This window comes from Geotrypetes seraphini, chromosome 7 (genome assembly GCF_902459505.1).
Source record: "Geotrypetes seraphini chromosome 7, aGeoSer1.1, whole genome shotgun sequence".
NCBI classification, from domain to species: domain Eukaryota; kingdom Metazoa; phylum Chordata; class Amphibia; order Gymnophiona; family Dermophiidae; genus Geotrypetes; species Geotrypetes seraphini.
The window spans coordinates 121,598,952-121,614,157 of NC_047090.1; the positions used below are offsets into that span (position 1 = coordinate 121,598,952).

The 15,206-nt window shown below is 48.7% G+C and overlaps 1 protein-coding gene across 5 annotated transcripts in view; it reads right to left on the reverse strand.

Moving 5' to 3' along the window:
* Window positions 1-15,206, reverse strand: part of BAHD1 (bromo adjacent homology domain containing 1) — a 318,594-nt gene that overhangs the window by 12,265 nt on the left and 291,123 nt on the right. For all 5 annotated transcript variants that reach the window (XM_033952038.1, XM_033952034.1, XM_033952035.1 and 2 more), the window contains exons 4-5: window positions 10,037-10,196; window positions 6,257-6,333 (exon numbers count right to left, since the gene is read on the reverse strand). In XM_033952038.1, coding sequence (XP_033807929.1) covers window positions 6,257-6,333; window positions 10,037-10,196 — 237 coding nt within the window. The remainder of the gene's footprint in view (window positions 1-6,256; window positions 6,334-10,036; window positions 10,197-15,206) is intronic.

The following is a 15,206-nucleotide window of genomic DNA, read 5'->3' on the forward strand; positions in this document are numbered from 1 at the left end:
TTCTGTTCTCTATCATTTCTATGTGCTCCTTCTTTCCCTATACCCTTTGCGGACCATTAAAATGTTTCATCATGTATTTGTGATGACACTGTAAAGTACAAACTATGCCATACTTTGTATTGTTCTTTGAAATTTTTTTACTGTTCTAATGTCTATTGCTTAGGTTTGACTTACTCCTGCTGTACACCACCTTGAGAGAATTCCTTCAAAAAAAGCAGTAAATAAATCCTAATAAATATGCATTACAGTACTTTAAATCATGGCAAATATTTCAGGAACGCCCCTGCAGTACATCTCACAAATCACTTGCAACATAGGCTGGCAACACCTAGGAAACCCATTTGAAATGTAATACCCCACTGGAAAGTGGAGGGACATACATTTTCTAGAATCTGATAAGAAAAGTCAATCTTGTCCCTGCTCCTGTGGACACTTGTGCTGGTGCCAGCATCACAAATAACCTATCTTTCAATTTCTGAATACACTACCAAAAAGCACAGTTACTTACCGTAACAGGTGTTATCCAGGGACAGCAGGCAGATATTCTTGACTGATGGGTGACGGCACCGACGGAGCCCCGGTACGGACAATTTTAGAGTGATTGCACTCTAAGAACTTTAGAAAGTTCTAGCTAGGCCGCACCGCGCGTGCGCGAGTGCCTTCCCGCCCGACAGAGGCGCGCGGTCCCCAGTTAGGATAAGCCAGCTAAGAAGCCAACCCGGGGAGGTGGGTGGGACGCAAGAATATCTGCCTGCTGTCCCTGGATAACACCTGTTACGGTAAGTAACTGTGCTTTATCCCAGGACAAGCAGGCAGCATATTCTTGACTGATGGGTGACCTCCAAGCTAACAAAAAGAGGGATGGAGGGAAGGTTGGCCATTAGGAAAACAAATTTTGTAAAACAGATTGGCCGAAGTGTCCATCCCGTCTGGAGAATGCATCCAGACAATAGTGAGATGTAAAAGTATGAACTGAGGACCAAGTAGCAGCCTTGCAGATTTCCTCAATAGGAGTGGAACGGAGGAAAGCTACAGACGCTGCCATAGCTCTAATCTTGTGGCCTGTGACAGAACCTTCCAGTGTCAGGCCCGACTGAGCATAACAGAAGGAAACGCAAGCGGCAAGCCAATTGGACAGGGTGCGTTTAGATACAGGATGACCCAACTTGTTAGGATCAAAGGACAAAAACAGTTGAGGAGATGATCTGTGAGGTTTGGTGCGATCAAGATAGTAAGCCAGAGCACGTTTACAATCCAAAGTATGCAAAGCCTGTTCACCTGGATTAGAATGAGGCTTTGGGAAAAAAAAAACAGGTAGAACGATGGATTGGTTAAGATGAAACTCAGACACAACCTTAGGAAGGAATTTTGGATGTGTACGGAGAACGACCTTATCATGGTGAAAAACAGTGAAAGGTGGATCAGCCACCAGTGCATGGAGCTCACTGACCCTCCTGGCAGAAGTGAGAGCTATAAGAAAGACCACTTTCCAAGTTAGAAATTTAAAATGTGTTGTGGCCAAAGGCTCGAAAGGAGGCTTCATTAACGCAGAAAGAACCACATTAAGATCCCATACAACAGGAGGGGCCTTAAGAGGTGGCTTCACATTGAAAAGGCCCTTCATGAACCTTGAAACTAAGGGATGAGCTGAGAGGGGTTTTCCATGAATCGGCTCATGGAAAGCTGCAATAGCACTAAGGTGGACCCTTATCGAAGAGGATTTAAGACCAGAGTCAGATAAGGACAACAGATAGTCCAACACCAGTCCCACTGCTGTAGACATGGGATTATGGTGATGTAACAGGCACCAGGAAGAAAACCGAGACCACTTTTGTTGGTAACATTGAAGAGTAGACGGTTTCCTGGAGGCATCAATAATAGAACGGACAGGCTGAGAAAGGAGAGCGTGAGCCGAAGTCAGCCCGAGAGATACCAAGCTGTCAGGTGCAGAGACTGTAAGTTGGGATGAAGCAGTGTTTGCTGATGCTGTGTAAGCAGTGAAGGAAACAGAGGAAGAGGTATGGGTTCCCTGGAACTGAGTTGAAGTAGAAGGGAAAACCAATGCTGTCTGGGCCACCGTGGAGCGATGAGAATCATGGTGGCTTGTTCCCTCTTGAGCTTGAATAAGGTGCGCAGCATGAGCGGAAGAGGAGGGAATGCATAAAGGAAGAGATTGGTCCAATCCAGGAGAAAAGCATCGGGTTCCAGACGGTGAGGAGAGTAAAGTCTGGAGCAAAACAGGGGCAGTTGATGATTGTGGGGAGCTGCAAAAAGATCCACTTGAGGTGTGCCCCATTGGGAGAAAATGGACTGGAGAGTCGAGGGGTCGAGAGTCCATTCGTGAGGTTGAAGAATTCTGCTGAGATTGTCTGCTAAGCAATTCTGTTCCCCTTGGATGTAGACTGCCTTCAGGAATAAGTGACGAGCAGTCGCCCAGGTCCAAATCCTTAGAGCTTCCTGACATAAGGGATGGGATCCCGTCCCTCCCTGTTTGTTGATGTAGTACATTGCAACTTGGTTGTCTGTGCAAATGAGAAGAACCTGAGGAAACAGGAGATGTTGGAAAGCTTTGAGGGCGTAAAACATCGCTCTGAGTTCCAGGAAATTGATGTGGTGTTTCTTTTCCTGTGTGGTCCAAAATCCCTGAGTTTGGAACTCGTTCAAGTGAGCTCCCCATGCATAGGGGGAGGAATCCGTGGTGATGACCAGTTGATGAGGAGGTAGATGGAACAGTAGACCTCTGGATAGATTTGATGATTTCAACCACCAAAGAAGCGACTGTCGAAGAGACGAGGTCACAGATATGTGTTGTGAACAAGGATCCGTCGCTTGTGACCACTGAGTCGCTAGGGTCCATTGAGGAGTACGCAGGTGGAGACGTGCGAAGGGAGTGACATGTACTGTGGAGGCCATGTGTCCCAAGAGCACCATCATGTGATTCGCAGAGATGGAAGGTTGCTGAAACACCTGCTGACAGAGATGAAGGATGGTGTGAAGGCGGTTTGGAGGAAGAAAAGCCCTCATCTGAACAGTATCCAGAATGGCTCCAATGAATTGAAGTCGCTGAGTTGGAATGAGGTGCGACTTGGGTAGATTGATTTCGAACCCCAACAGTCGAAGGAAGTAAATGGTCTGATCCGTGGCTTTGTGAACGGACTGAGGAGAAGGAGCCTTGATGAGCCAGTCGTCCAGGTAAGGGAAGACTTGAAAGTTATGGGAGCGGAGATAAGCTGCGACCACAATCAGACATTTGGTGAATACCCTGGGCGAGGAGGCTAGGCCGAAGGGTAGCACCTTGTATTGGTAATGATGTTGGTTGACAAGAAAGCGAAGATATTGTCTGGATATCAGATGAATTGGAATGTGAGTATACGCCTCCTTGAGATCGAGGGAACATAGCCAGTCTTCCTGAGAGAGAAGAGGGTATAGGGTGGCAAGAGATAACATCTTGAACTTCTCCTTGACCAGACATTTGTTGAGATCTCTGAGATCTAATATTGGTCTGAGATCTCCGGTCTTTTTGGGTACAAGAAAGTACCGGGAGTAAAATCCCAGGCCTTGCTGGTCCAGAGGAACTGGTTCGATGGCATTGAGAAGAAGGAGGGAGTGAACCTCCTGAGCGAGGAGGAGGGACTGAGCCTTGGTGGAAGCAGACTCTTTTGGCAGACTTACAGGTGGAGGAGTCTGAAAATTTAGGGAGTAGCCGTGGGCGATGATAGCAAGTACCCACTGGTCGGAGGTGATTGCTTCCCATCGAGATAGAAAAACTTGTAGTCGACCTCCTATGGGCTGAGGTAGAGGACACGAGGGAGGAAGACTGGCAATGTCCTGGAGAAAGGAGTCAAAAGGGCTGCGTCAACTTAGGTTGAGTAGCCGGTTTGACAGCAGGCTGCTGTTGTTGACGAGCCTGTTGTAGCTGCTGACGCTGTCTGCGAGGTTGAGGAGGATGAGGCTGAGCCGGTCGAGCAGAAAACCTCCTTTGATATGAAGGTTGTTGCCTGAATGGACGAGGAGGAGGAGGTTTCTTCTTGTTTTTCAACAAGGTGTCCCATCTAGTTTCATGGGCGGAGAGCTTTTGTGTGGTGGTATCCATGGACTCCCCAAACAGCTCATCCCCTAGGCAAGGAGCATTGGCAAGCCGGTCCTGATGGTTTACGTCCAGTTCTGAGGCCCGTAGCCATGCCAACCTTCTCATTGCTACAGAGATAGCAGTAGCTCGAGATGTCAGTTCAAAAGTATCATAAATAGAACGGACCATAAACTTCCTGAGTTGCAGAAGACTAGAGGTACATTGCTGAAAAGCAGGAAGTTTACGGTCCGGAATATACTTTTGAAAAGAGGTCACCTGTTGAATGAGGTGCTTCAGGTAAAACGAGAAGTGGAAAGCGTAATTACTTGAACGGTTGGCCAGCATGGCATTTTGATAAAGACGCTTTCCAAATTTGTCCATGGCCTTTCCTTCCCTACCAGGAGGGACAGAGGCATACATACTGGCTCCTGCAGTCTTCTTTAGGGTTGACTCTACCAACAGGGATTCATGGGGAAGTTGGGGTTTGTCAAATCCAGGGATTGGAATCACTTTATATAGAGATTCTAGTTTTCTTGGGGCTCCTGGGATTGTCAAAGGAGTTTCAAGATTCTTATAAAAAGTTTCCCTCAAGATGTCATGGAGGGGTAACTTTAAAAACTCTTTAGGAGGTTGGTCAAAATCCAAGGCATCCAAAAATGCCTTGGATTTTTTAGAGTCAGACTCTAAAGGAATAGACAGGGTGTCTGACATCTCCTTTAAAAATTTTGTGAAGGAGGAGTGCTCTGGCTTAGCAGTAGTATCCTGCACCGATGGTTCCTCCTCATCAGATGTGTAATCCTCCTCGGTACCGAGGGGATCATCCGAATCGTCCCACAAGTCAGGGTCCCGTACCGATTGTAAACGGCCCTGGGAAAGTGGAGTCGATGTATCAGTATGTTTAGTCTTGCGTACCGATTTACCAGACCGAGTGGAGACGGTACCAGGGGAATGTAGTACGGTACGGGGTTCAGAGAACAGTACCGGTTCCGACCCCGTAGGAGTAGCACGCCGTTTTGGTTCTGCTGACAGAACAGGCATGGACAAAGATTTTTGTGGTGCCGAAACAGTCGATGCCAATAACAGAGGCTGTTCGACAGACGGCACCGAAGGCTCAGTCGGTACCGACACTGGAAGGTTCGGAGACAATAGAGCCGGGAGCAACTGTTGGAGTTGCTGCTTAAGCTGGACCTGGAGGATAGAGGCAATGCGCTCATCCAACGTTGGTCCCGATGGCACCGGTACCGGTTTTTTCTTGCTCGGTACCTTCGGTGCCGCTCGACGCTCGGGTGAAGTCGATGCCGATGAAGAGGCCGAGACTTCAATGGGAGCGGAGCGTTTACGGGGCCGGCGCTCAGTCTGCAGGACTTGGCTCACTGCATGCTCGACTGGCTGGCCTAGAACAGTAGGGGAAGGCTTCTTAGCCGGCTTACCTACAGGAGTCGACACCGACGATGGATCTGGCGGTGCCGAGGTAGTCGGAGTCGATTTGGAGGAAGTCGTCGACGTCGATACCGGTGCAACTTCCATAGCGGTACCGAAAAGGATCCGCTGCTGAATTTGTCTATTTTTTAAAGTTCTTTTTTGTAAAGAACTACAGCGGGTGCAGGTTTCAGCCCTATGGTCCGGACCCAGACACTGGAGGCACCACTTGTGTGGGTCGGAAAGAGAGATAGGGCGTGCACACCGCTGACACTTTTTGAAACCCGGTGACGGGGGCATGAAGGGAAATACTGCTGTAGCAAAATCGAAGCCCGAGGCTTCGATGGTGCCAACAGGCCCCGCCGGGTCAGATTCGACAAAAAAATGAAAAATAAGAATTTTTTTTTTTTTTTTTTTACACAAAAGGTAAAAAAGAAGGAAAGAAATAAAATATGAAGAGAAAATTACGCGCGAGCGGGAAGGCAAGTGAAATAGAAAAAAACTTCCAACAGCCGTTGGAAACACGCGTCTTCTTAGCTCCGCGGAATTAAGAAAACTGGGGACCGCGCGCCTCTGTCGGGCGGGAAGGCACTCGCGCACGCGCGGTGCGGCCTAGCTAGAACTTTCTAAAGTTCTTAGAGTGCAATCACTCTAAAATTGTCCGTACCGGGGCTCCGTCGGTGCCGTCACCCATCAGTCAAGAATATGCTGCCTGCTTGTCCTGGGATAACATATTAATTTAATTTTCTTCTAAAACAGTCTATTTACCTGGTGCATGCTGGAATTGCGGCCTCCATGGGTATGTTCTGGTCTATAATACCAGAAGAGACTCATCATGAGTTCCCCTGTTAAGACAGAAAGACAGACTTCACAAAACTATTTGAGGAGATGTCAGGTAAGATTTAATTTTCCCCCTTTCTTCACTCTGCTGTAAATGAGATGGTAAGGAACCCACGTTCTGAAAGTAACTCTGGAAATGGCAAAGTAGATAGCGATAACATATAGATTCCTACACTCTCTCAATAGGAAGACAGGTCGTCAGGGTTCTCCAGGGTGGATACTCACAGCTACGGACACTTTATAGATTGAAACCAATGCTTCTTCCATATGATTTTCGTTCAGTGGAACAGGCATTGATTTTGACTCACCTCGATTACTATAATATGCTTTACCTGGGGCTAACTAAAATTAAATATAAGGCATTGCAGCAACTGATGAATTCTACTGCAAGGTTGATCTTGGGAATCTCACTGAAAGAACATATTACCTTTGTGCTAAAACAGCTGCATTGGCTTCTAGTGGCACAAAGGGTTTCTTATAAATAATAATAATAATTTTATTCTTATATACCGCCAAGTAGTTCGAGGCGGTTTACAACAAGAAGAGCTGGACAATCAGTAAAAAATAATTACAGTGACATCGTCAAGTACAAGTGGAGAGGGCGGATACAAGTTGAGTGGGAGTAAGTCAGAGTGATAGACACAGAGTAGAGGCGTCGTGTAAATGTAGGAAACATACATGGTAAGGCATTAAGTGTTCTTGGTTACAAATCGGTTGAACAGGTTTATTTTAACTAGTTTTTGGTAATACATCAGAGTTTGTATGGATTTGTTCCATTGAACTTTCAATCTCTGTGGGAGGCATACCAGCTGAGGAGGAATCTGAGGTCTGAGGGTACTAAGAGACTGACTTCCATGAAGAAGAAAACTTGTTTGGTATGCCAAATCCAGAATGTCCGTGGCGGGGGTAAAATTATGGAATTCCTTCCCTGGCATTTTGAGGACCTGTTCTGACCGTTTACAGTTTAGAAAGATGTTGAAGATACAACTGCATGTGGAGGCTTTCCTCAAACTTTGCTAGTAGGCATATTTGATAAGAAACCTGAATTGTGATTACCGCACCTTATTCAGTGGGGATGGATAATATGTATATCTGTTGAGGTTTTGACATAACTTAAATGGACTAAATTACTATGCGATTGTGATGTAACTGAATGCATTTGTAACTGTACTGTCCTTGAACTATTGTGAATGTTTTAATTGTTAACCGCTTAGTTATAGGCGGTCTAGAAATTTTAGAAATAAATAAATAACTTGAGGCATATCCATGAATTAGCAAAATTAAAAAACTGGAAAGCAAACCACAAACTGGAAGGGTCAGTTACTTTTTGCAAACTGATGACTACCGTATATACTTGAATTTAAACCAATCCAAATATAAACCAAGGTATCCTTTTTTCCCTCCAAAAAGGGGGAAAAAAGGTTGACTTGAATATAAACTGGGTTACCATGGTAAGCCAATCTATAAAGACTTCACCCTCCCTATCAGCTATCTCGTAAGTCACTAAACATATATCCCAAAGCTAACATTCACAACAACAGAACCACAAACTTAAATATAGACAAAAATCAAACTTAAACGTCAAGTCATATGCAGTTCAACACCAGAGAAAGAGAAACAGCACTCTACACTTAAGAAAGCAGTGCAAATTTACAGTAAAACTGCATTTTCTGTTAATGAAATTATAAATAAAATGATTTTTTTCTACCTTTGTTGTCTGGCCAATTTATTCATGCTTATCCCAGTTTCTGTTTTCATCTGTCTTTTCTTAATTTTCCTTTCAAGGCATACAGTCTATCTGCCTCTTCCTTCTTATTCTTGTCTTCATTCCTCTCCTACATCCATCTCTGACTTTAACCTTTTCCTTTCAGTTTTCCTCCATTTATTTTTCTGCATCTCCATCTGCTTCTATTTCTCCAGGGTTTGTTGTTTGTTTGTTTTTTGCTAAATATTCCTTTTCTCCCCCTTTCCAGCATCTTCTCTTTCCCCCTTTATTTTCACTCTTCTAACCAGTATCTACTGTCTGGCCACCTCCATCCAGCATTTCCTCTCCCCTCTTTCCTCCAATCCCTCATCTCTCTCCCCATCACCTTTTATCTTTTGCTTCTTCCAACAGAGTTGCGGGTCAGGGGCAAGCCTGACATGCGAGCCAGGCAGCCGATTCCTCCAGGCAGTTGCCGTGGCAGTCCTCCATGCTGTTTGCTGGCTGCCAGGAGGAGGGGGGGAGTGAGGAATCAGTGGTGCATCCAGATTGTGAGCAGCCCTGCTTTCGGTCCTATACCGGTCCTGCTAAACCAGCTGGCAATAACGAAGCCAGACGCCATGGGGGCCTTCCCTCTTGCTAAATCGCTATAGGCTCTGCCGATCTCTATCCCGCCCCTCAAAATCAGGAAGTAACTTCAGAGGGAGGCGGGATTGAGACTGGCAGAGCCTATAGCGATTTAGCAAGAAGGAAGGCTCCCATGGCATTTGGCTTCGTTATTGCCAGCCAGTTTAGCGGTACTGGAACAGGACTGAAGGCAGGGCTGCTCACAATCCAGATGCGCTGCTGACTACTCACTCCCCCCTCCTCCTGATGGCCGGCAAACAGCATGGAGGACTGCTGCGGCTGCCAGCGGGAAGAATCAGCTGCCTGGCTCGCATGTCAGGCTTGCCCCTGACCCGCAACTCCATTCCCCACAGCCTGGTAAGCTTAAATTTGGATATTTTTTTAAAACTATGGTAATAGACTCAAATATAAACAGAGATCCCCATTTTTGTGCCTTTTTTGGCCCAAAAATCTTGGTTTATATTAGAGTATAAATGGTAGCTCTAACTCTCCCAGGAAAAGTCAATATGATTTATCAAAAACAACCGCCAGGTGTTAAGAATAGACTGCTTAACCCACTACTGCCAGAGGAACAATTTGTCCATTATTTATTTACGTAGGCTTTATGGAAATATGAAAAATGGCTCCGAGGTGTGGCAATGCTTGTTCAGGTACAAATACGAGTATCTCTCTGCCAAAACTATTTATCATCTAAAGCAGTGTTCTTCAGTGCAAGGCCTGGGGTCCAGTGGCAGCCCCCGGAGACCTCTGGTATTGTCCCTCTATTGGCTTTCTAGGTTTTTCCTGCTACCCTGCCTCTCTACACAGGCTCAGGACAGAAAGGGGAAGGGGAAGTGGAGGGGGAGGGGGGAAGAGCTGCATGCTTGAAGGACAAGGCATTTCTCAATAGACAAAAGAGAATGCATTTGGAATTTCTCACAACCTTCAGGATACCCCTCTCCCCCTATAAAGCTTGAAGGTGGGTTGGTGAGGATGGATGTCAGCAGTGTTGTGGCCCTGCAAGGAGAGGTATTTGGTGGATCTACTTCAGCTCATTAGAATCATAAGTGGCCTCAGCTTAAAAATTAATGAAGACCACTGATCTAAGGAGTGCCTGTGGCATTGTGAAATAAAGGGACTTGTACTAAGCCTCAAAGAGTTTTGGTGGTAGAAACAGTGATTACACCCTGGCTTCCCTAATTCTCAGTCCATTGTTCTAACCACTAGGCCATGTTAGCTGAGTTAAGAAACCAAAGAGATAGTAGCAGTCTCACCACCATTCTTTCAATTTCATCATTGTTTGCCTCTCAACTGAACGACCACCCCAACTTTCAAAGAGCTCGGCTACACTGGAATAAGAATGCACACATTGCTCTGTGCAAGTCATGTTCATTAAGTACCTGTTTTCGGGTCCTCCCACAGTGCTGAAATTTTTGCCACATAGGGCATCGATTTTTTCCGCGGACCCGATTTAAGCAGGACCGTGTCTCGTATCCTGATGATTTCCCCCTCTCTCTCTACAGCCTGGTAACTCTTGCGAACAGCAGGCTCAGGCTCATTCTAACAGAAAAAAGAAAGAGCATTAAGGATATACAAAGGAATTGTGACAACAGAAAACGGTACAACCGATATATGAACCCTGGAATCTGAAGGAGAAAAAGCAGTTACTTACCATAACAGATGTTATCCAGGGACAGCAGGCAGATATTCTCTACATGTGGGTGACGTCACCGATAGAGCCCCCTAGTGGACGTTTTCGCAAGCAGACTTGCTCGAAGACCTTCAGGCTTGCGATTGGCCTGCGCATGCGCGCGTACCCCTCCCGCCCTGCCTAGGGCATGCGTCTCCTCAGTGTGTTCTCAGTTCAGATAGCAAGCAAAGAAGCCAACCACGGGGAGGTGGGTGGGTTGCGAGAATATCTGCCTGCTGTCCATGGATAACACCTGTTACAGTAAGTAACTGTGCTTTATCCCAGGACAAGCAGGCAGCATATTCTCTACATGTGGGAGACCTCCAAGCTAAACAGAATGGGATGGAGGGAGAGTTGGCAATTTAGGAGAACAGATTTTGCAAAACGGACTGGCCAAAATGGCCATCACGTCTGGAGAAAGCATCCAGACAGTAATGCGAGGTGAACGTATGAACCGAGGACCAAGTGGCAGCTTTACAGATTTCCTCGATGGGAGTCGAGCGGAGGAAAGCAACAGACGCCGCCATCGCTCTGACCTTGTGGCCCGTGACTCGACCAGGCAGGGAGAGACCAGCTTGAGCGTAACAGAAAGAGATACAAGCGGCCAACCAGTTAGAAATGGTCCGCTTAGAAACTGAGCGACCCAAGCAATTGGGATCGAAAGAGAGGAACAGCTGTGGAGCAGAACGTTGAGGAGCGGTGCGCTTCAAGTAGAAGGCGAGCGCACGCTTACAATCAAGAGAATGTAGAGCCACCTCTCCAGGGTGAGAATGGGGCTTCGGAAAAAACACAGGAAGAACAATGGATTGGTTGATGTGAAAATCAGAAACAATCTTAGGCAAGAACTTAGGATGGGTACGGAGGACCACCTTATCACGATGGAAGACAGTGAAAGGTGGGTCCGCAACCAAGGCTTGAAGCTCACTGACCCGACGGGCAGAAGTGAGAGCAATAAGAAACACAACCTTCCAAGTAAGATACGCGCTAGCGGCTCGAACGGGGGTTTCATCAATTGAGCAAGGACCACGTTAAGATCCCAAACCACCGGAGGGGCGGATGAACGTGTAAAAGGCCTTTCATGAAGCGGGAAACCACAGGATGAACAGAGATAGGCTTCCTGTCAATCGGCTGTTGAAAAGCAGCAATGGCACTAAGGTGGACTCGAACCGAAGAGGACTTGAGCCCAGCGCCAGACAAATGCAACAGATAAACCAGGACAGCCTCTAAGGAGGCAGACAGCGGCTCCTGCTGCCGAGTAGCACACCAGGAAGACCACTCGTGAGGCTGCAGAAGACGACTGAACTTGTCTGCCAGACAGTTTCGCTGGCCCTGAATGTAGACAGCTCGAATTAATATGTTGCGGCGGATGGCCCAATCCCAGAGCCGCACTGCCTCCTGGCACAGGGACCTGGACCCCGTGCCCCCGTTTGTTGATATTATAAATGGCGACCTGGTTGTCCGTGTGAACTAGCACCACTCGGTCGTGAAGCAGGTGACAAAAGGCTTTCAGAGCGAGGAAAATCGCTCGAAGCTCCAGAAGATTGATGTGACACAGGCGGTCGGCACGGGACCAAAGACCCTGGGTGCGCAGACCGTCCAGAGGAGTCCCCCCAAGCATAGGTCGATGAGTCCATCGTGAGGACCTTTTGCGGAGGAGGAGCATGAAACAGAAAACCTCTGGAAAGATTGGAAGAGAGCATCCACCAACGGAGAGACCTCTTCAACAAAGGAGTCACGATAATAAGTCATGAGAGGATCCCGATCCTGGTTCCATTGGGACGCCAGAGGCCACTGAGGAATACGGAGGTGAAGTCTGGCAAAAGGAGTCACGTGAACTGTGGAGGCCATGTGACCTAGGAGGACCATCATGAGCCGAGCCGGTGCCGAGGGCAGAAGGGTCACCCTTCAGCACAAACGAATGAGGGCCTCCTGACGAGGCTGAGGCGAGAAGGAGCGGAGACGAACCATGTCCAGGACCGCTCTGATGAACTCGAGAGACTGGGACGGGCAGAGGTGAGACTTGGGAAAGTTCACCTTGAAGCCGAGACTCTGAAGGAGCAAGATGGTCTGACTTGTTGCTCGCAGGATTTCGTTGCGAGAAGACGCTTTGATGAACCAGTCGTCGAGGTAGGGAAACACCTGCAGGCCGCGGAGGGGCAAGGCCGCAGCCACCACAACCAGACATTTTGTGAAAACCCTCGGAGAGGCCGCCAGGCCGAAGGGAAGAACACGATACTGGAGATGGAGACCCCCCCACCCGGAATCTCAAATACCGGCGAGAGGCTGGGTGCATATACGCCTCCTTGAGGTCCAGTGAGCACAGCCAGTCCCCCTCGTCCAAGAGGGGATACAACGTGGGAAGGGTGAGCATTCTGAAACGTTCCCGGACCAGAAACTTGTTCAGAGCACGGAGGTCCAGGATCGGACGAGATACCCCGTCTTCTTGGGTACCAGAAAATACCGGGAATAAAATCCGGAGTTCCACTGTTCCGTGGGAACCTTCTCGACCGCCCGAAGGCAAAGAAGGGCCTGAGCTTCCTGCAAAAGGAGGGGAAGCTGAGACTGAGCAGAAGGAAACTTTCTTGAAGGCAGGTCCGGGGGTATGCGACTGAAGTGGAGGGAGTACCCCTCCCGGATGATAGACAGGACACAACTATCGGTGGTAAGACTTTCCCACTGGGTATAGAAATGATGGAGACGACCCCCGATGGGGGATGGGGAAAGGGGAAGGCTTCAGGAGGAAGAGAGCCAGAAGGCTCGGACTGGAATTGTCAAAAGGACGTCCCGGTCTTCGCTGGGGCCTGTGGCTGAGTCTTAGGTTGATGTTGCTGCTGCTGCAGTGGCCGTTTCGAAGGAGGCCTAGAAAAAGCAGGAGTGGATTTTTGTGAATACCTCTGGAGAGGAATTTTATATTGGCGAGCCTGAGGAGCCTTTGGTTTAAGTTTTACCAGAGACGCAAAGGACCGCTCGTGGTCCGAGAGGCGTTCGTGGCCGCCTCGATGGAACCATCGAAGAACTCATGACCCACACATGGGAGATTGGCAAGTCGATCCTGTAGATTCAGATCCATGTCCACAATCCGGAGCCAAGCAAGGCGACGCATGACAATCGCAAAGGCTGTAACTCTCAAGGACAATTCAAAGGCATCGTAAGAGGCCTGAAACATATACAGGCGGAGTTGGGAGAGGGTCTCCTCGAGGAGACGAAATTCCTGACGCCGAGGCTCTGGTACGACCTCCCGGAACGAGCGGAGGGCATCTATACAAAACCGGAGGTAGGACGTGAAGATGAAATTGTAGTTAAGGACATGGTTCGCCATCATCAAATTCTGATAAAGGCAGCGACCAAATTTTTCCATCGTACAGCCCTCCCTGCCCGGGGGGACGGCAGCGTAAACCTTGAAGGGGTTAGACTTCTTCAAGGAAGACTCAACCACCAAGGATTGGTGGGAAAGCTGTGCATTTTCTAACCCTTTAACCGGGATATTCCGGTAACAGGACTCCAACTTGGAGGGAATAGCCGTGACAGCATATGGTGTCTCCAGGTTCCGAAGAAAGGTCTGCCGGAGAACCTGATGCAACAGAAGGCGAAGCGCCTCACGAGGCGTATTGTTGACTCCCATTTCCACCAGATATTCCTGGGTAAAGCGGGAGTCAGACTGAAGATCCAAGTTCAAAGCTCTGCCCATGTCAGAGATGAAACGAGAAAAGGAGGAGGTCCGAGAAGAAGATTCATCCTCCGGGGGAGATTCCGACCGAGACCGGAGTGCGGCCGAGAAAGAGGGAGAAACTTCCCGGGAATAGTAAGCCGGAGCCTCAGAGTCCCGTGAACGGGAGACCGAAGAGGTTCAACTAAGGCGTCTAGGGGGCGTCGAGGAACGGCCCCGTGCAAGATGGACCGGGGAAGACCCCGGAGTCCGAGGAAACCGCTGGTGAAGCCTCGGAGAAGAGAGGGTATAAGAAAATTCCCCAACCAGCTTCGAAGTAGGCCCTTTAGAAGCCAGCAATCGCCTCAATGGGGAACATACACTAGAGTCCAATTTGAGGACAAGCGTGTGTGTAGATGGTCTCGAGGTCGGAGACCTGCCCCGACAGGGCGGGGAAGACCGAGGCCTTTTAGAAGAGGCAAGCCTCGCCGCAGTAGCAGGGGAAAAACGGGCCCCTGGCCTGGACCCCGGAAAAGTCATCGGCAACTCAGGGGAGGAAGATTCGCTCAAGGAAACCCGACGAATCTTATGGGTGAGGCCTCGAGAGACGAGGGGACGCTCAGGCTGGTCAGACTGCGACTAGGTCGAGACCGAGGTCAAAGGTGTCGAAGTTGGGACTAGCTGGCTCACCACCGAGGAAAGCTATGTGGTAATGATAGCCTTAAGCATGTCCTCGAACATAGGCACCGAGACCAAAGGTAAGTGGGTCAGAGGTGCAGCAGTGCGCTCCTTCGGGGGGTGACCTCGAGGAAGAGTATTCCCTACGTGAGGAGGCACGCTTAGATAGATGTCTCGAAGACGCTGACGAGGCGGCGCTGACATGAGATTCCAAGGTAGGCTTCTTTGCCGGCATACCTGAGGAGGGAAGAGGAGACTTACTCAAGGTAGGAGCAGAAGAATGGGCCGGAGCCTTCGAGGCCGAGGCGCCCGAGGGTGTCGAGGCCAAGTTCGAGGCCTGTCCCGCAGGATCCATGGGGCTGAAGAGTTGGAGAATCTTGGTCACCCTTCGACAGTTGCAAAGTCGCACAACGGGGACACGACTCAGCGTGGTGCTCTGCACCCAGGCACTCCACACACCAACGATGAGGATTGGTGATGGAGATAACCCGGTTGCACATACTACAGTTTTTAAATCTGGAATGAGGCCGGGACATAACAAAAATACGGCTGCGGC